This window comes from Cynocephalus volans, chromosome 5 (assembly GCF_027409185.1).
Source record: "Cynocephalus volans isolate mCynVol1 chromosome 5, mCynVol1.pri, whole genome shotgun sequence".
Classification (NCBI taxonomy): Eukaryota; Metazoa; Chordata; class Mammalia; order Dermoptera; family Cynocephalidae; genus Cynocephalus; species Cynocephalus volans.
Genome location: NC_084464.1, coordinates 145,244,159 through 145,265,250, shown reverse-complemented (window position 1 = coordinate 145,265,250; position 21,092 = coordinate 145,244,159). Strand labels below are relative to the sequence as shown.

Sequence of the window (21,092 nt, the reverse complement as noted above, 5' to 3'; positions counted from 1 at the left end):
GATTGAAATATATTTCAGTATAATTTTAAAACATTGTAAATATAATATAAAAACATAATACTCTGGAATTAAAAAAGAACTGTAATCATTTTTTTTTTTTAATGGGGCAATCATATTAATACCAAGTCAGATTTCTTTACTTAAAATAGTGGGTAAAAATAAATAAATAAAAACAAAGTAGTGAGTTTTAATCATTAAGTTGTATTTTTACAGTAGATGTTTGTAGATAGTAGATAACTAGATGACATTGGGAACTAAATATGTGACTTTGTTATGCTTTAAATACATTTTAACTCTTTAGGAGAGTATGCCTCGGCAGCAGAACTGTACAGAGAAGTGTTGCGCTCATCTGAGGAACACAAAGGAAAACTCAAAACTGATTCACTTCAGGTAAGTAAAAACTAAACAATTTCAAGAATATATATATACATATATATATATTTTTTTTTTTTTTTTACAAAATAATTTTTCTGAATGTTTGAGAGGATAAAAGAATAAAAGACACTGGGGATGAAGTTTGGGATTCAGTGCTTTTAATAAGCACCCAACGTAATTTGCATAAACATTAAAAGTTTGAGAACCACTACTATTTCATCTGCTCAGGCCAGTTTTGCACAAATCTAACAAGATAAATCTATAACCTGCATTAGAAAAAAGTTCAAATTATTTGTACTTTAAAGAGTAGGTCAATTTTATTACTTTTGCATATGAACATCAACATATTTATTCACATGGTTTTCACAAAAAAGAAAAGAAAGTGAGTTACATTCGGCAATGGAACTAAGTAAAAATGAAACCTATCCAATGATCTAATTTAATTTTCAGAGGTCTTTTTGGGGGATTTGGATATTTGAATTGTAACCCTTATTTCTCTTTCCCTTCTTGGTTCTGTTCAGTGGATCATAAAGGCAAGGCTCTCTAGTTATATGGGGAATAAAGACTGCTTTTATTAATCTGGGCAAGTTTAAGCTTGAGTCCCAGGTGAGATGACTTTTTTACCATTCAGAATATAGACCTTGGGACTCACATGTTCACATGTGCCACAGTGGGTACTCAAAGGAATGTGTGGGGGAGCAGTGGAAAGAGAAAAAACAATTTGTCTACTTTTATTCTGCATGGATAAAGATTACAGAAGGCAAGCCCTGGACCTTAAGTAAGTGGGTATACCTCATGGGAGAAAAGAAAATACAAAGATATCCTGCCCCTCAATAAAGGAAACAAAAGAAGAGTGGGCAAGGAGACAGATGGTTCAATATACCTGAGTTCAAGAGTGAGGAGTAAGCAGTCAGCCTGATTCCTGCTTTTGAGTTACAATAACCCCACCTGCTGGTAAACATGGCTCACTGCATGTCTTGCACCGTCCAGTCAGATCAGCCGCTCTGTTCCCTTGGGATGAAACGTGTAAGGGGGTGGAAAGAGACCACAAGTATTCCTCCCATTTCACCACCGTGTATAGAAAATAACAGAAGTCCTCTTCTACAAGCACCTGTAGAGGAGACAAGTTTCTACCACTTGAGGTTTCTCTAGCGTTATTTACACTTTTCTTTTTGCTATTAAATCCTATAGCGTTATTGATTATATTACCTATGAAGCCATGTTGAAAAGACCTAAGACATTTGAGGTAACTCTCCTAAGATTAACAAGATTAGTACCATGGCAGGTAGGCTGTAGCCAAATAGAATGAACCTTTGAAATCTCAAATCACTGGCACCAAATCAGATCTTACCAGAAGGACTCTTTCCTGATTATCCTTTAGCCCCTTACCTACCTTTCCAAGTAAAATGTCGAGTTTACAGGTAGAAACTACTTTTACTTTATTTCTTCTCATAGCCCTTGACTCAAGAGAAAATCTAAGCAGTTGTGGACTCAGTATCACAGTAGAAAGTGTATTATATATAAAATACAAAAACATAAAATATAGTTTTCTCCTTCCTATGCCATCTTCACCTCCACCTCCTCCCCTTTCAGTTCTTAAGTTCAACATGTCCAAGCCACAACTCTTGTTTTCTTATGTATTTCATTATCCTTATTTTTATCATAATAAAATTGCTAGGATCATCCAGACTCATTTCCCAGGAGAAAAATCAAGTAAGTGTAGTCAGACTTTCTACTTTACTGGACTTATTTGGCTTGCTCATACTTCCCTAGACAGACAAATGCATGTATAATGGAAGAAATATACCTATATTATATATTCTGCTAGATGCATAGCCATACTACGTAAGACTATATTTTTTTAATTGAAGAAAATTCATGTCATTATGATCTAAGACCTTTGCTATAAAACTGAGATCATTTTTCTCTGAAAAAGTTGGTACTCAAATTATTGTAGAGGAAAAGTATTCATTGGTCTCAGTGCAGTGTTTGTACTCTGTATACCATATTAATAGTAGATTCTCTTTAGAATCTGCTGCATTGACTGTGATAATTATTCCCTTTTATGTGTTTATAGAGACTTCATGCTACCCATAACTTGATGGAATTGCTGATAGCCAAGCATCCAGGGATACCTCCTACCTTGCGAGATGGCAGACTTGAGGAAGAGGTAATTTTTTTTTCCATTGTCTGTAAAAGTTTATTTTTTGAAGCTTTTTGCTTCATCTAGTTGATATTTCATAGGACATACAACATTTAAATAAAAGTAAGCATGTTTTCCTGTTGCTTTGATGTTCCAAACTTTGGTGTGGTGACTTGGGGTGGCAGAGAATGGCAGTACTCCATATTATTTTGCTTCCCTAATGTTTGTTCTAGATATGAAAAGTTTTGTACTTTCTCCATTTTGTATATTATTTAAGGCAGTAAGTAAACAAAGCAATGCTGTCTACCCTAAGTGAATCAGTGTATAGTATATGCATATATTGAAACAACACACTGTACCCCACAAATATGTACAAATAAATGTTAAAATTGTGTAAGCTGAACCCCCCCCAAAAAGTGATATTATAAATTATTTTACAGTAAATTGTTTATGGCTTGTTATGCTAATTTTCCCAGGGACTTTTGCCTTTTTTTTAAAGATGAAAGAAAAAGGGCCAAGCTAAAATCAAAAGTAGATAAGTCTGAAATGTATTAAACCTGTAAGTGGAGATCTTATTTGAATCAACAAGATAAAAAGTGAGATTGTATAAGTATGTGCAACCCTTTCACTGCTCTGGTTGTTTTGTTTTGTTTGTACACTATTTATTTTAATTGACAAATGAAAATTACATATATTTATGTTATATGACATGATGTTTTGATATATATAGACATTGTGGAATGGCTAAATCAAGCTAATTAATATATTCATTACCTCACATACTTATTTTTTTGTTGTGAGGACATTGAAAATCTATTCTCTTAGCAATTTTTAAGTATGTAATATCTTGTTATTAACTATAGTCACTATGTTATGTAATAGATTTCCTGAATATATTCCTTCTGTCTAACTGAAATTATTGTGTCCTTTAACCAACATCTCCCCAATCTCTCCAGCTCCTGGTGTCCACCATTCTACTCTCTGCCTCTATGAGTTCAACTTTTTTAGATTACACATATAAGTGAGATCATGAAGCATTTTTCTTTCTGTGCCTGGCTTGTTTCACATAACTTCCTCCAGGTTCATCCGTGTTGCTGTAAATGACAGCAGGATTTCCTTCTTTTTTGAAGTCTGAATAGTATTCGTGCCACGCGCACGTGTGTGTGTGTGTGTGTGTGTGTGCGCGTGTGTGTGTGCATATATACATACATATACCACATTTCCTTTATCCATTCATTGGTTAATGGACACTTAGATTGATTCCATGTCTTGGCTATTGTGAATAATGCTGCAGTGAACATGGGAGTACAGATATCTCTTTGACACACTGATTTCATTACCTTTAGGTACATACCCAGAAGTGAAATTGCTGAATCATGTGGTAGTTCCATTTTTAATTTTTTGAAGAACCTCCACGCTGTTTTTCATAATGGCTGCACTAATTTATATTCCTACCTACAGTGTGCAAGTGTTCCTCTTTTTTCCACACCCTTACCAAAATGTGTTAACATTCATCTTTTTGATAATAGCCATTCTAACGGGTGTAAGTTGATACATTATTGTGGTTTTAATTTGCATTTCCCTGATGATTAGTGATGTTGAACATCGTTTCATATACCTCTTGGCTATGTACATGTCTTCTTTAGAGAAATGTCTTTTCAGGTTCTTTGCTGTTTTTTAATTAGATTATTTGTTTTCTTGCTCTTGAGTTGTTTGAGTTACTTATATATTTTGGATGTTAACTTCTTATCAGATATATGGTTTGCAAACATTTTTTCACATTTCATAGGTTGTCTCTTTACTCTGTTGATTGTTTCCTTTGCTATACTTTTGACTGCACTGTTCTTGATGTTAGATGATAGTCTTAAGTGTTGGAAGTTTTTGAGTAAAATTTTATTCCCAGTATAGGCATCTAATCCTTGCATATGATCAGTCACTCTTCATATACATGCTTTCAGTGATGGGAAACTATCCCTGGGAGACAGCCCAGTCTGTTTGTAGACAGTCTAATGACCAAATATACAACACACACACACACACATACACACACCCCTCACCAAGGAATTGTAATAAAAATTAATTGGAATGTTATGACAGGAAAAGGAAAAATGTATCATGAGGAGTGTTCATACTGTGTAGTTGTATTTCCAAGAAGGCCACATTATCACTTTGCCTAACTTTAATAGAATATGAAGTCACTGTATTTCAAAGCAAGACGAGATCCTAAAATTCATCTACTTCAACCACCTCCTTTTGCAAATGGAGAAACAAAAGCCCAGGGAAGTGAAATGGCTAGTCCAAAGAGATATATCTATTCAATTGAGCCATATGAAATTGCCATTTTGTAAGTGGAAGCAACAGGATTTCCAGTTCAGTAGTCTTTCTGGTTTTTCTCCCACTATCCCACATAGCCTCTGGTCCTCATGCTTTCTCTTGCAAAGTTGAAAAGGTAGGAATTTTTAATTCCCTGTATTAGTCCACAAGGGCAATAGAGTACCATAAACCGGGTGGCTTAAACAACAGAAATTTATTTCTCATAGTTCTGAAGGCTGAAGTCCAAGATCAAGGTGTTGGTAGGTTTGGTTTTTCCTGAGGCTTCTCTCCTTGGCTACAGATAGCTGTGGCTGTCTTCTGTGTCCTCACCACATGGCCTTTCCTTTCTGCTCATATATCTCTGGTTTCTCTCTTTGTATAAGAACACCAGTCTTATTGGATTAGGGCCCTACCCTTATGATTTTATTTAGCCTTAATTACATCCTTAAAGGTTCTGCCTTAAAATATAGTCACATTAGGGAATAGGGCTTCAGCATACGAATTTGGGGGAAAAACAATTCAGTCTGTAACATCTGTGTTACTGTATATTCTTAAGTGTTATTTTTAAACTGCAGTGACTCCAAGAAACTGTGACAATTGAATCAGGTAAGAAATCCTGAGAGGTGTCCTTGCTTTGCCTCATAATTTGAAATATTGCTATTCTTTTTTCCCCCCTCATTTTTTCTAATTGAAAAACTAGTTAGAAATTTGGGATTTCTTAAATTTTGTGACATAGACAGGTAAATTTTGTTCTCTTCAGTGTGTATCTTAGTAATTTTTAGCGTGACATTTTTGCCTTTATACACAAGGGTTCTTCAAAAAGTTCATGGAAAAATTGAATTAAAGGATAGTACACATCTGTTCATGAACTTTTTGAAGACCCCTCATACTTATAAAGTTTTACATTTAAATCAAGTTAAGTAGCTTTAAATATATATATATAATGACCACATTGTTCTTGAAACAGCATAATAAATTATTTTTTAGACCTGGAATGAAAGTTTATATTTGTTTTCTGTTTCAACACAGGCCAAACAACTGCGAGAGCACTATATGAGCAAGTGTAATACAGAAGTTGCAGAAGCCCAGCAAGCTTTACAGCCTGTGCAGCAGACCATACGTGAGCTGCAAAGAAAGGTACATCCCCAAAATGTAATGTTTCTTACTTCTGTTTGTCTCCAGATATCATTTTAGTTTTTGTTCTGTTTGGGGAGAAACTTAAAGTTATTTGTCTTGAACTTATTTATCTTGGAATTCTTAGCACCTAGTACAGTGCCTTTTCCAAAAATGTAAGTTTATTTCCTTTTAGCAATGTTTATTGGCTGAACGAACGGATGCATAGGTAAATAAACTATTATAAGGTTCTCTTCTATTTCTTCTGAGCTATGATGGGTTTCTTCCCACCTTGGGTATATAACAAGGTGTCTTTTGAAGAAAGTAAAGACATCTATAACCTCCTTTTGATCTTAGATGTATACATTTCCAAAATCTTTTAAAATGTTAGAACATTAGAATAACAGATATTTTTCTTATGTCATTCATGCCTTTTGTTATTTCTAAAATTTCTTTTCTGTGAGATCAGTAGCAAAGTCTAAAGACTAGAAGGCTACACAAATACACTGTCTTTCACTTTTCAATTTTTTAATCAGTTGCTTCACATTTTATTCTTCCTTATTCATTAATTATTTGGTATTCAGGCATGTTATTTTGTTAGTTATTGTAGATTGCTCACTGAGTAGAATCTAGTCCAATTAGTCAAAGATTAGAATGAAGGCTTTGTTATGATGAGAAAGAGATCTATGACCTATTTACTTACTTGTACTGAATTTTTATTTTGGTTTTTTTTTTTAGCACTGCTTTGTAATATAAGTGTATACAATAAATTCTCATCCAGAGTAAAGGATATAGGTGTTCTCTTTAATTATGCATGCAAAAGAGGTATTTACCCATTTTATATAGACTATGTATATTTGTCTCCCCTCTGTATAATCCCTTAGAGAAGCATTTATTGCTTCCTTTGAATTTTTCACATCACCCTTACCAATGATGGAAACATAGTAAATGCAAAAAAATATACATTAACTGATCAACTGTTGTGTTTTTTACAGATGCATTCTAATTCTCCTTGGTGGCTGAATGTGATCCACAGAGCAATAGAATTTGCTATTGATGAGGAACTTGCTCAGCGAGTGCGAAATGAAATAACTAGCAACTATAAGCAACAAACTGGCAAGCTTTCTATGTCAGAAAAGTAAGAAAATAGTACAAAATAGAATAACAGTATAAGTAATCACCCCAAATATTCAGGTCATTTGGTATTAAGAGGTACAATTAAATGTCAGAACATATTGTAGTTATGAGCATCTGGGTTTCACATTTTGTTAAAAGTGCATTTCAAACAAAAATATCAGGTACGTCTAAAAGACCTTTTACCCATATATTGGCCATTTAAAAATATTCTCTTTTTAGTGCCTTTTTAAAATCTGCTTAAAGTATTTTCTTTGTTGGATATACCTAAAGCCAACTTAAAGCAAAATTTTGAAACAGGCTTTGTCTGGAGAATTTTGTCCCTGACTTAAGGTATTCATGCTTCCCCTGTGTGATTCGTTCCCCAAGAGCTAAGCATTATAGTGCCACAGTGGTCCAGGTTTTACAGAGTTACCTGCTGTCTTCTCCTCAACTCTCACCATTCTTCAGGGTCTTCTGAGATGAGTTGGCCTATTGTTCTTGATGTACAAATGGTGAATAATTCTTCCCAAAGAACATACTTACTCGTTATCAAAAGTTCCTTCACTGGCTTAACCCAAAGGAATGTCTGCCTAATGTAGGGAATTTAATCAACAGAAGTGTTGATTCTAGGTGGGGGTACGGAGAGTATCTTTCATTGCCTCTCATATCATACCCTTATGAAAGGTCAACCCTGGGAATAATGGTTGACCTTTTCAGTGAGAAATTCAGCATATTTTTGAAATGTTTTAAAGTGTTTTAATTTACTCTTCCCAAAAGGCAACTGAAAGCGATATGTGACATTTTCCATGTATTTTATTATAATAATTATCTTTTTGACCATACAAAACCTTATGGGTTTCTTGTTTCTGAGGTGTATGCAATATATACATATATATACATCCATAATATATACATCCATACATATATATATGTTCTTGAGTGCCCTTTCTTTTTTCCTATTAAGCCCAGGAATCACTGTTCTAGGATAAGTTGCCATTTTAGTCATGATTCATTTTATCCTATTTTAAAGCTATGTCTTAGTGTATTCTGCCAGCATTGTGGAATCACCTAAGAAAATATTAAAATTATTTTGAAGTTGTTTTTCTTAAATCACACAGAAACTATTTAAAACATGTAGATTCTCATATTAGAACACGTTCTCATTGAGTGTTTTGAGGTCCCAGGGCTGTAAAAGGACCAATAGGAAATATAAAACATACCATTTATTACACATTCTTTTCAAAAACATTACAGAATAGCAAAACATAAAATGCCTATATCCAAGTTAATTTTTTTACATTACTATATATTTAGAGATTATTTTAACATTGTTGTCTATCTATATTAATGTATGAAATTGATATCTCAAAAGCCAAATTATTTATGTTTTTTTGTTAATGATTATTGGGAAAGGCTTTGTAGCTTAGCGATTAAGAGCACCAGTAGGTTCTGTAGTCAGACTGCTGTGTTCATATCCCATCTCCACCACTTAATGACTGTGTCCTTGGAATAATTATTTAAGCTGTCTGTGTTTTAGTTTCTTTGTCTATAAAACCACACACCATTACTGTAAGACTTAAATAAGTTAATATTTGTAATGCACTTACTTAGAGTGCCCACCATTTAGTCTGGCGTTTAAGAGCTACCTGCTATTATTTTTATTATTTTCTTGTCTTTTATTTAAAGGACCAGCAAGAGAGAACATTGCTAAGACTAGTTAAATGCTGATCTGTGATAATATTTTTCAGCACCATTCACATCACTCAAACATGAATTACTAGAGAGAAACTTTCCATTTACTTCTTTCCTTTGCTTCAAAAGTTAATTTTTGAAGAACAATGTAAATTTTTAATAAGTTAGTAATAAAAACCTTGTTTTCTTTTTGTGAATGTTATTCAGGTGTCTATGCAAATAATTTGTTTTGGAAATTATTGAGCAGCTATTCTGTGTGCCTATTACGTATGTTTTAAGAAAAAGGGTATGATACAATTCTTACCTTCTAAACATTAGCTCGTGAGAAGACAAGACCCATGAACAATTTGAGTATGTATGAAAGCTGGACATGGCAAAGTACTAAAATGAATGTTTTCAGTAAACTCTATGGACAGAAAGAAACATAGATTAGTGTTGGGAAATATTGGGAAAGGCTTCAGGGAGGAGAGCGGGCTCTTTTGAACAATTTGGAGAGGAAGGCATATGATGTTTCAGGAAGGAGAAGTATAAACTCTTAACTTAAAAAGCAAACAAATCCTCTTTGTATTTTCCAGTTTCTAATTTCTTAACATTCTAGGCCTTCTTTTTTCTTTCTTAAACTCATGTACACACATCCATACATTTTTTTCAACCCTTTTCAATTATCAAAATAGTTAAGAGCACTGTATTTGGATTTAATTCCTAACTCCGCCACATAATAACTTTGTGACTTGAGTTACCCTAATTTGTTATGCTTTATCTATAACATGAGCATGATAGTAACTACTGAAATTATATTGAAGTGCTTGACAAGGTGCCTGGCATATAGTAAATACTTAATTAAAAATTTAATTAATTATATTTTTTTCTTTGCAATTAGGAATGTAGTAGCTCTTGGCCATTTTTCTTCTTTCTTCCCAAGTTTCTGTCCTTGTGTTTCATCCTACAGTCACCTCTCCACAAAGAGCAAGGATGTCAGGAGGGATATCTGTAGTTAGTCAGCCTTAAAAAGGAAGAATGTGGGAATCTTGATGTTTCAAAGATATCCTAGACAGAGACATAGATTTTCCATATTCTTTTTCAGTTTCTGAGCACAGGACTACCAAACTTATTTAGTATCTTTTGTAGTAGACAACCCATATGTCTTGACTACTAATAGATGCTAGCCCTAGAATACATTCCTAAGGAGAACTCACTCAAGTGTGGCAGGGTAAGTGTAGCACACAGTTTCTTTAACACTTCTCTTGAGAGCCATTTTCTAATTTGAGGAAATTGACCTAATACTCTTTTCTTTGTGTTGTGTGTGGTGCTGGTGATGGATATCAGGTTCCATGACTGCAGAGGTCTTCAGTTCTTACTTACAACACAAATGGAAGAGCTAAATAAATTCCAGAAGCTAGTAAGAGAGTCTGTAAAAAACCTGGAGGGACCTCCGTCTCGTAATGTTATTGAATCTGCAACAATCTGCCACCTCCGACCAATCAGACTTCCTCTCAACTGGTAGGTAATAGTTGAAATCTTAGTCAAATGGCATCATTTCATTCAGCTATATTTCTTCTCAGAGATGGAACAATGGCTCATATAATACAGCTTTTTTCACTTTAATTCAGATAGCAGTAGAAAGAGATGTATTATTAATCTCAAAAAAAACCCCAAAACTCAAGGGGCATGTATGGAAAACCATGGGGTTTTTTTGGGAGGGGGATTTTTTTTTTTTTCTTTCTAAAATGGCATGTCTGTTGTAAAGAAAAAATGAAGTATAAAATACTAAGCCTCTCTTAGAAATTACCTGGTTGATGGTTTTGTTTATGAATATGTCTCTGATAATCTCTTCTTTTTCAGCTGTGTCTTTTGTAAAGCTGATGAATTGTTCACGGAGTATGAATCAAAGCTATTTTCTAACACGTAAGTTTTCTATTTAATGATTACCCATCAGGAAAATCAAAATTTCACAGGACTTGGTGTTTGATTATAAGATTATATTTTTCTCAGAGTGATTTGTCATATATAATTTCTTTTATTAAATCAATTCAGCAAACCTGTGGCATTCGATATGTAACAAGCTCAGTTTTACCTATGGAAAAATTACCCCCTAGATGTTCATTTAGTAATATGTAATTAATCAAGGGGCAGTTTAAAGGAGTGGTAAGATCCCAGGCTCTAGAGTCAAATGGATTTGAACTGAACTCCTGCCCACTGTTGTGAGCAAATTACTTCTTTAAACCTTAGTGTCCTCATTCATGAAATAAGAAAATACACGTAATTGTTTAGCATAGTGCTTGGTATATAGTAAGTATCCTATAAAATGTTAGCTCTCATTATTAATACCCATTCTGTAACACAAAGTATTCATCCTTATGATGGGGATTGAAGCTGCTTAGTGAGTGCATATAACCATGGCATTAGCAAAAGTATCTCTATTTTACAAACATGGAAATTGAGAAAAATCTAAGATCTAATTGCCTGGAAATGAAGGGATTGACATTGTACAGTTTAGTCATAGTATTTTTGTGGGGATGGGGTTCTTGTTTTTTTTCCTTTTACATGGTGGTTGTTGGTGATGGCTTATGTTTTCATTCTCAAAGTGAGATTTATAGCCTGGAATTTATAGATATTTTCTTATTATGCCAGATTGCTCTCAAGAAACACAAAAAATTTATGATGCTTCCAGCATTTTCATAGTTGATCTGGTTTTTCCAGTCTTGTAGATATGATGTTGACAGTCATTGAAGTTATTGACCTTGTTTCCTTACTTGTTCTGCTAATATTACTCATTTACGGTGCTTCTCACCTACTGACAGTAGTTACTGTTGTTCTGGTATGTTTCAGAGTCAAAGGCCAAACTGCAATATTTGAGGAGATGATAGAAGATGAAGAAGGACTGGTGGATGATCGAGCACCTACCACCACCCGGGGTCTGTGGGCAATAAGTGAGACAGAGAGATCTATGAAAGCAATACTATCATTTGCAAGATCACATAGATTTGATGTTGAATTCATTGATGAAGGAAGTGTTTCAATGGATCTATTTGAAGCATGGAAGAAAGAATACAAGGTACAGTATTTTAAAACTTCCTTCCAATATTAAATTTCTCCTCCTTTACATTAATTTTAATTGCTAACATTCCTCTTTCTCTCCATTTTTTAAAATCTGCTTTAGAGAATTGAGGTGTCATAACTTCTCTTTCCCTAAAATGTAATTACTGTAATAAAGAATAATAAATACAATAATACTTGACAGAAAAAGACATTCTATTATTAAATTACTACAAGAAAATCATTCTTAAACTGAAACTTATATGAAATCCAGTGAATAAAGTACTAAGTGGCCTTTCATATTTATACTTTAATGATTTCATCATTATAAGTCTGTACTTGAGATGAGATTCCAGAATCCATTAATTTTGAACTTTTTTTTTATATTTGGGTTTGTTATCTATTATCCTGTTTCATAGGTGAGATGGGTAGGGGAAGGAAAGAGTGTTTCGTTTATTTATAAATGTCATAATTTCATTTGATATCTTTTTTAATCTAAAGTTCTTTTTAAAGCAGGATAAAATTTTTATGCAGAAAGTTAAGATATGTTGTCTGTAATATCAGTTCATATGTTTGATAAAAATTGGGAAATATGTTCATAAAGTCAAAATCATGGGTTCATTATAATTTTTTTCATTGCACGTTACTGTTGTAAATACAAAGCACATTAACCCAGTTAATTACATCAATCCGTGGAAGAAGACAGTATTTTATACAGTGTCAGTTACCCCTGTATTCTTCCTTTGGGCTCAGTTTGGCCACATGCTCTGTGTCCAGAGTGTATATTGTGCAGATCTCCCAGATCTTTGTGCATTTTTTCTTTATAACTTTACAGACTAAACCATTTCACTGAAAAGCAAAAGAATGAGCAACCAGTATACACATCAAACAATTTACCTCAAAGTATAAAATTAGTGAAGAAAGCATGTCAAAAAATTTATACTGGGCCGAGCCCGTGGCGCACTCGGTAGAGTGCTGCACTGGGAGCGCGGTGGCGCTCCCGCCGCGGGTTCGGATCCTATATAGGAATGACCGGTGCACTCACTGGCTGAGTGCTGGTCACGAAAAAACGACAAAAAATAAAAAATAAAAAAAACTGAAAAAAAAAAAATTTATACTGATTGATACCATTTCTATAAATTTTAAAAACATATATAAACAAATTATTAAGGATAACTATATGTAGTACTGGAATGATAAGTGCAATTTGGAATAGAAATTGCTTCACTGTTGAGTGTTGAAGGAAGAGTGTGTGAAGAAAGAGAGTGATACAATTGAGAAGAAACATACAAAGGCTTTCCAAGGAATTTATATTATTCTCTTTCTTAAATTGTGTGGTTGGTACTCAGTTGTACATTTTAGTATTCTTGTTACCACAGTACATATTATTATGAATATGTGAAATATGTTATAATAAAACTATTTTTTAAAAAAACAACAGAGAGGAGATTCCATTAGCCTAATACTGATCTATGAAGTCCTTTGGTCCCACCAAGAAATCTTTGGGTATTCCATTCCTAAAAATCTGAAGAGGCAGTAAATCAGAGAGATTTTTCAGTCATACTGCTTCATCCTATGAATGGCCCAAGGAATTCCTTGTACCTTAGACACTTAATGAAAAAATGTATGTCTTAAAACCTCACTAAAGACTTTTTCTCAAAGCACATCTTGGTGGCTTTAACCAATTTTAATTATATTCTCTACCAATTTCTTTGTCTTTTCTGTTTCTCCAGTTGCTTCATGAATATTGGATGGCTCTGCGGAATCGTGTATCTGCTGTGGATGAGCTTGCAATGGCCACAGAACGACTAAGAGTGCGTCATCCTAAGGAACCTAAGCCCAATCCCCCCGTTCTTCATATCATTGAGCCACATGAGGTAATTATCAAGTAAATCGCGGAAAAAGGCACAGCAAGTAGATGTCACAGAAATCCATAGAAGAGGAAAGTGATCTATAAGTGTGTGTTTAATCTCTATTCTTATTTTGTCGATCAAAAATGGTCAAAGATGAGCAATTTACATCTAATACATGCTTAGCATCCACTATTTTGGTACAGTTTTTTTGTTTCTTTCCAGAGCACATTCATCTGTTTTTAAGCACCTGCTATGTGCTGAAATCTGTGGGTATTATCAGTCACTTTTAGACATATTTTCTATACCTCAACCTTATCAAACTAGAAAAATCTTCCTTAAGAAAAACTAAAAACTTTTGGGGCTAGCTTGTTAGCTCAGTTGATTAGAACACGGTATTGATAACACCAAGGTTCAGGGTTTGATCCCTGTTACCGGCCAGCTGCCAAAAATAAACAAAAAAACTTTTATACAGTTTTTTTCTGCTAGTGATGAGCAGATATTTACAGCTTAGCCTCTAATAAATCTGTCTTTATGTCCCAGGATTAAAACAACTCCGTCAGTCTTCTCTGTTCCACATTAAAAATATGATTTCCTTTGTAATTTACTTTTATGTCTTATATATATATATTGGGTTAGAGGGCAGGAGGGGTAAGGACAGCAAGATTGTTTCCTGGATTTCAGTAAATCACTCAGGCCAGAGCAGCAGATCATTTAATTTTTCTTCATCCCATGGATGTATTATGAAAAATCGTACGCAAATGGAACTTGGGTCGATTTTTATAAGGACACTTATTCTTTAAAGAACTCCACACTGAATTTTGTCTTCTATAAAGCAAAGAAAAAGTCCTTTTGAAATATATTACCTACTATCCATTTTGCAAATTTGCATTTTAAAATATAAATAGGTTTTCTTAAGACAGGACACATTCATATTATTGAAGAAGAATTATGCATGTTTAATATAATTTAACCATCTTTCTGAGAGGAAATAAAGTTTTTTTGTTTTTTGTGTTTTTTTTTAGGTAGAACAAAATCGTATAAAACTACTAAATGATAAAGCTGTTGCTACATCACAGCTTCAGAAAAAACTTGGGCAGCTTCTTTACCTAACTAATTTGGAAAAGGTATTGTTTCTAAAAGATGCTTTTTTCCCATACTATATTATTATCAGCCAGTTAGGGATTTCTTCCATTTAATCTGTTAGCCTCATAATTCCGCAGGTTTTTTAAAATTAATCTTTTATTTGTTTGTGTTATATGAGCCAGAACACTAGCTATGTCTACAGTAGCTACGCAGATCACAAAAGAAGATTATATCTATAGAACTTATAAGTTACACAGATGATAGGAAAGGCATGCATTATATAGTAAAGGACAATGTGAATGGACTAGAATTCAGTGCCTTGAATAGGAGGTATTACAACATACCTCTGGGTGAAGACTGCATTATATAATATATACATATTCATTCATTCCTACATACATAGATATTTTTTAATTTATTTGAAACTGTGAAATATGTTTGGAAAGCTACTAAATCAGAAGACATCATATTGAAGTTAGACTTCAATTATTTGATGTAATTCACAACATGTTTTCTGAGTTGTGATCAAAGTATTATATAGGATACTTATTCGTTTATGAGTCAATTGATACATATAATTCCATTTTATTGCAAGAATTTATAGCTAGCCAGTTGGCAGAGCACCTTAACAGAAGAAAGCTGGACAACATAGATAAAGTGAATTGTAATCTACACAGTAGAATCTAATGGACATTTTAGAACTGTAAAAATACAATATCTGAAATTAAAAACTCATTGGATGGAGACCAGGCACAGAAAAAGACAGGATTAGTGAACTCAGGCACAGTATTATACAAAATATTCAACTTGAACAAACATGGAAAGAAAAATAAACAACAGAATATAGTGAAAGAAATTCAAGACGTAGTCATATCTGGAATATTTGTAATTGAAGTTGACAAGAAAAAGAGAGGTAGAATGGGGCAGGAGCAACTTGAAGAGATAATGGCTGAGAATTTTCTAAAACATTTGGACACTATGAACAAACATGACCTAATTGACACAGATCAGCAACTCAGAATACAGCAGTTACATCCAACAACTGCAGATACATTTTTTTAGGTATACATGGAATATGTACCAAGATAGACCTTATGCTGATTAAAAAAGCAACTCTTCACATTTTCAAAGGATTAAAGTTATGCAAAGGTACGTTTTCTGACTAAAGAAGAATTAAACTAGAAATCAGTAATGGAAAAATAACTAGATAAATCTCCAAATGTTTGGAAATTAACGATACACTTCTAAATAACTCACGGGTCAAAGAAGTAGCAATGGAAATTAGAAAATATTCTGAGCTGAATGAAAGTGAATATATGGGAGAGAACAGCTAAGGTAAGCTTAGAGAGAAATTTATAACTTTAAATCAGGGATCTGCAAACTAATATGCATGGGACAAATCCAGACCACTACCTTTCTGTACATGGAGCTTTACTGGAATACAGTCTACATTCTGAAATAACAGAGTTGAGTAGTTGCAACACAGACCATATGGCCCACAAAGCCTAAAATATTTACCGTCTGGCCCTTCATGGAAAAAGTGCCAATTGTCTTTTTAAATATACTAGAAAAGAAGACTTACTGTAAATTATAGTAAATTGTTCACAAAGTGCTACAATAATACCCCTCCATGTATACATGCCTGTAAGCAATTCTGTCCCATACTGACTCTGAGCTTTGTCAGATAACTTGCTTTTGATCTTTTGACACAAGCAGAGACCTGAAAAGTCCCATGCATATTGGAGTTCTCCCAATCTTGTTAGTCTTTGGAACTCTGAGACTGTGCAGAAGCCTAGATTACCTTTCTTGAGGAGCAGAGCCCTCAGCTCAGCCCTCGCCATAGACTAGCTAGCCTTCCAACTGTCAGACATGATCATGAGGCCATCCTCGACCACTGAGCCCCAGCCAAGTAAGCCTATTCCAGAATTACCCAGATCACCTGTAGATTCATGAAAAATGTGTGTCTGTTTTAAGCCACTACGTTTTTAGATGATTTATTATACATTGTCTGAAACAGAAATTAATAATTAACAGGAAAAGAATCATTCAGTTCAACTTTTTAAAATGTCTACATACTTTCATTTAAGTTAATGGAATTGTTTTGAACTCTTAGAGTTGCTGAATCCATGCACAAATTTAGCTTTTTTTAAAAAATACTTGTAAATCAAAGAATAATTTTTTTTTATGTTTGATTATTTGGTTAGTGAAACCACAGACAAAAACTTTAGTGATCTTCTAGTCTAATTTATTTTCCTTTATGTTTTCCTCAGTTTTTTTAAAACATGTTCATTTCGTGACCTTTCTGAAACTCTTCCAGTTTTTGTAATAATTTTAAGGGGATTTTGAAAAGCTGTTTTATTTCGATATAATTTCTAGGCATAGAGAGTTCTGAAATCAGTAACATTTCTGCTTTCTAGTTATTGTCCTTAATGATATTAGAAAAATGATGCAGAGAAGAAGCCATTATTAATAAGGAGTTTATGTTATATAGATAAATGCTACCTCTTCCAATATCTATGGTCTTATGCCAAAAAGACATGCAGAATAAGTACAGATTTTCTCGACAATTTATAATGAAGCTTTATTTCAAAGTTCTAAATTATATTTTTTAAATAATTGATATTTCTTTATTACAAAATCTATACTTAAAATAAAATTTTGAAAATTTAGCTGTCATATTTTGCTTTTAATTTTGGTTTCTATTATAATCACAAAACAGTAATATGATCATTAAACTTTAATAAAAATTATTTCTATTTTTTTCTTCATTTTTTAAATAAATGTTATTTTCAAGTTCCAGGAATAATAATAGTAGATAATATATAAATTATTAGATCATCTCAATTATTAGATTATTTAAATTGTGATTGCCAGCATTTACTTCTATAAATGAGTTGTAAAGCATGTATTAGGTTTTAAATGTAAAAACGTAACTAATACATTTTTTAATTCTTCTTTTTTGGATAGTCTCAAGATAAAACATCAGGCGGTATTAATCCAGAACCTTGTCCAATCTGTGCTCGACAGCTGGGAAAACAGGTGAAATTATAATAAACATCACATGCATTTATAAGACACCTCACAGTTTTGAAAGGCTTCTACATACATAATCTCTCTCTTTTGTGTCTTCTTTTTTTTTTTCTCATGACAACTTTGTATGAAAGGCAGGTATTACTTCCATGTTAAAAGTAGGGCCAGAGGTTAGATGACGTGCTTAGTGCTACGTATGTTTGAGCAGCGTTTTTCCTAAGTGATATGAAAAAATATTTCTAAAGTGATCCCATTTTTTTCATTAAAGATGTGTAGTTTTGAACATTGTTACCAGTCACAAGATTATGTTCAAGTAATTTGACTTTGTTGGTTAACATAGTTGTAGTTATTTGGTAATTGTACAGAAATTAATATAATATGCATATATTTACTTAACAAGGTATTACAAAGGTATAGTAACATAGCACTTACTTAGTATTATTATTATCTCCTAATCCTAAGCTTTAAAGTACAAATAATATCTCTTCTAGGGGGATTTATATGTGATTTTTAGAAGATAAGTATATTTCTTTGTGAATATCATTGTATAAATGTCCATAAACATGACAGCACTATATTAGTTTTCCTCTAAGAAATTCATATTTTTATCCTACCAACTGTGATTTATGAAACTATAAATTTCTGCTTTGTATAATAATATATACACTATCAGAATATTCATTGCTTTTCAGAATCTGAAAGATAAGCCTGTTACTGTTAAACAAGTAAAAAATATTCTTGACAGGTTTTTTGTATTAGGGAACTGAATGAGAGTGGAAAGGTAAATGTACGCGTTCCATATTCTGACCAGCAGTAATTAGGGAAGAAAGTACCTTTAGTTTCCAAGATTTATGGAAAAAGTGAGATTTCAAAAGATACTCTATTTGGTTGTAGATCTCAAGAGGATAAATATTACATTAGACACTGAGCAGAAGAATATTAATGTACCAGTACTGATGACTTCTGACAGAAGTCAGTGATAAAAAAGGTGATAAAAGTGTGATAAAAATGAAAAGGGTCATGACATAGAGTAATGTCTTTTTGCTTTTAGTTTTGATGAGATTTATGCAACTGGACTGTCTGAGAAATTTTATTTCATTTTGTCTTAAGCATCTTTGTTTTTTAAATTTTTTTTGTATACATTATTTCATTTAATTCTAGTGTAGCTAGGTCTACACTTAGAAAAACGTATTAGATAACAATAATAGTAACAAACTCTGTTCATACCCACAATCTGTAGGAACTCTGTATCCTTTCCCTTTACCTTCCCAATTCTCCTCCTCCCTTCTAATTTAGTTCTATTAAATTAAAATCTGTCAGAGGTAACTCATATATACTGGATGATGGCCCTAGAGGTATTGCCATTGTCTGTTCTTTTATTTGAGCCACTTTAGTCATCCTGTCACTCCTCATACTCAGGTGCCAGGTATCTCTTTGGTTTTTTTCTTTATTACAGATATAGGTAGACCTGTCTTTCTGTTCACCTTGTCCATTCTGAGCTCCTGTGAGTTGCAAAAGCCCTCTCTAGTAGGGCTTTCATCCCTCCCTTTCATTCTCAGTGGTTCTGGAGGTGCATGGCATACAGAAGAGTGCTGCTCTGTGTCATGCAAAAATGCTAGTGAAACATTTGTTTAGTTTTGTTATAGCCTCAGCTCCTGAGGACTCTGACACAAATCCTTGAGAGCAGAGAACCATCTAGAGAACAATATGAATAGTATTAGCCAATGAAACCCCAAATAACCCTTCCCCCTTCTCAATAATTATAGTATTTTATTTTATTTTATTTTATTTTATTTATTTTTTACTGTTTTATTTTATTTTTGAGGTGGTGGCTGGCCAGTATGGGAATCTGAACCCAATAATTGTTTCGAAATCAAGAGTGTATACCTCAGTTTTCTCTTCCCTTAGTGTGAGTTCTTTCCCAAGAGTCTATTAGTCTATCCTGCAAAGTACCTCCAGTGGCACAATCACACACTTTTTCTTACAAGTCTGTGCATATCCCAATCCTAGAAAAAACATAGCTCAGGATTTAGGAGCTTTGTCATTCATAAAACCACTCAGTTTTGCCAGATGAAAAAGGTTAAATAATTTGCATAAGATGCCATAGCATTAGAACTGACAGCTAGACTATTGTAATTCTCTTCTATACCCACCATTGCCAGAGAGAGGAAAAATCTGCATGGTGTGCACCAGAGATTCAGAGGATTATTTTACTTTTCCTTAAATAGGACAAGGGGTTTCTCAAAAATACCTTTTTGTTAGTTTGAAGTTTTTAAAATATATCCTGAACCACTTTTAAAATAAATCTGAAGCTAGCAGAGTGCAGTGGAAGTGTGCTGGGTCCATAAAATCATTCTGAGAAAATAGCTCATCTCATTTTCTATATAAGTACTTTAACATGTAAAAATATAAAGCTGTTTGATAAATTAAATAGACTATATTGAGTATGATATTATTGTTATTGTTATCCAAGTTAATGTTATTTCCAGTTTTCCAGTTCCTGTATTATATCTCCTATTAGAGTGCCGAAGGGGTAATTTGCATTTTTCCTAAATACTGAAATGAGAACACCCACTTCTTACAAAGTAACAATGACTGACTGACTACTATGCTCACTATTAGAGTGAGCAGAACTAAATACTATGAAAGCTTACACTGTTCGGACTAAAAAAAAATTTAAAAGCACAACTTGGCTTTTTGACTTAAGATTAATGTCATGAAATATTTAGGAAGTGAAATTGTGACTCCCTCTCTTCCTTTTAATATTTTTATAGATCATAAGGCGTCTTTGATAGCTTCTCACTGAGGCTTGTTCTATGTGTTTTCTTTTTAGTGGGCAGTACTGACCTGTGGGCACTGTTTCTGTAATGAATGCATTGCTATTATCATCGAACAATACAGTGTGGGGTCTCACAGAAGCTCCATTAAGTGTGCCATCTGCCGCCAGAACACATCTCACAAGGAAATCTCGTATGTCTTCACCTCAGAGAAAGCAAGCCAGGAAGAGGACATCCCTGTGAAGGTAAAGTAGATCAAGAACATGTAGAAGCATACTTAGAGCAATGTAATAGGAATTAGTATCTAGCCAGTGAGAGAGTTAAAATCACAAAAAGGTCAGCACGGTGAATTGTCCATGGATACACAGCCTGAAAGCCTCAGTTTTATCAATTACTTTTTCGTTGTGGGAGGAACACAAGAATGCCTACTCAAACATGGTTAGCAGTAGTCATGCCCACTTTGACAAAAAAGTAAATCTTAAAATTCCAGTTTCTTATCATCTTCTATAGTGTTTCTGTCTACTTCAAATAGATAGACCTCTGATTAAATTAGAGATTTAT

General features: G+C 33.4%; 1 protein-coding gene across 2 annotated transcripts in view; it reads left to right on the top strand.

Annotated features, from left to right (window-relative positions):
- The window catches only part of SHPRH (SNF2 histone linker PHD RING helicase), an 86,956-nt gene that overhangs the window by 35,938 nt on the left and 29,926 nt on the right, over positions 1–21,092 (top strand). For both annotated transcript variants that reach the window (XR_010023573.1, XM_063096503.1), the window contains exons 15-25: positions 302–390; positions 2,453–2,545; positions 5,861–5,968; positions 6,940–7,082; positions 10,079–10,252; positions 10,595–10,657; positions 11,582–11,807; positions 13,522–13,665; positions 14,664–14,765; positions 17,692–17,763; positions 20,588–20,776. Coding sequence is in view for 1 of the 2 variants with exons in the window: in XM_063096503.1 (XP_062952573.1) it covers positions 302–390; positions 2,453–2,545; positions 5,861–5,968; positions 6,940–7,082; positions 10,079–10,252; positions 10,595–10,657; positions 11,582–11,807; positions 13,522–13,665; positions 14,664–14,765; positions 17,692–17,763; positions 20,588–20,776 (1,403 nt within the window). In the remaining variant the exon portion in view is untranslated. The remainder of the gene's footprint in view (positions 1–301; positions 391–2,452; positions 2,546–5,860; positions 5,969–6,939; positions 7,083–10,078; positions 10,253–10,594; positions 10,658–11,581; positions 11,808–13,521; positions 13,666–14,663; positions 14,766–17,691; positions 17,764–20,587; positions 20,777–21,092) is intronic.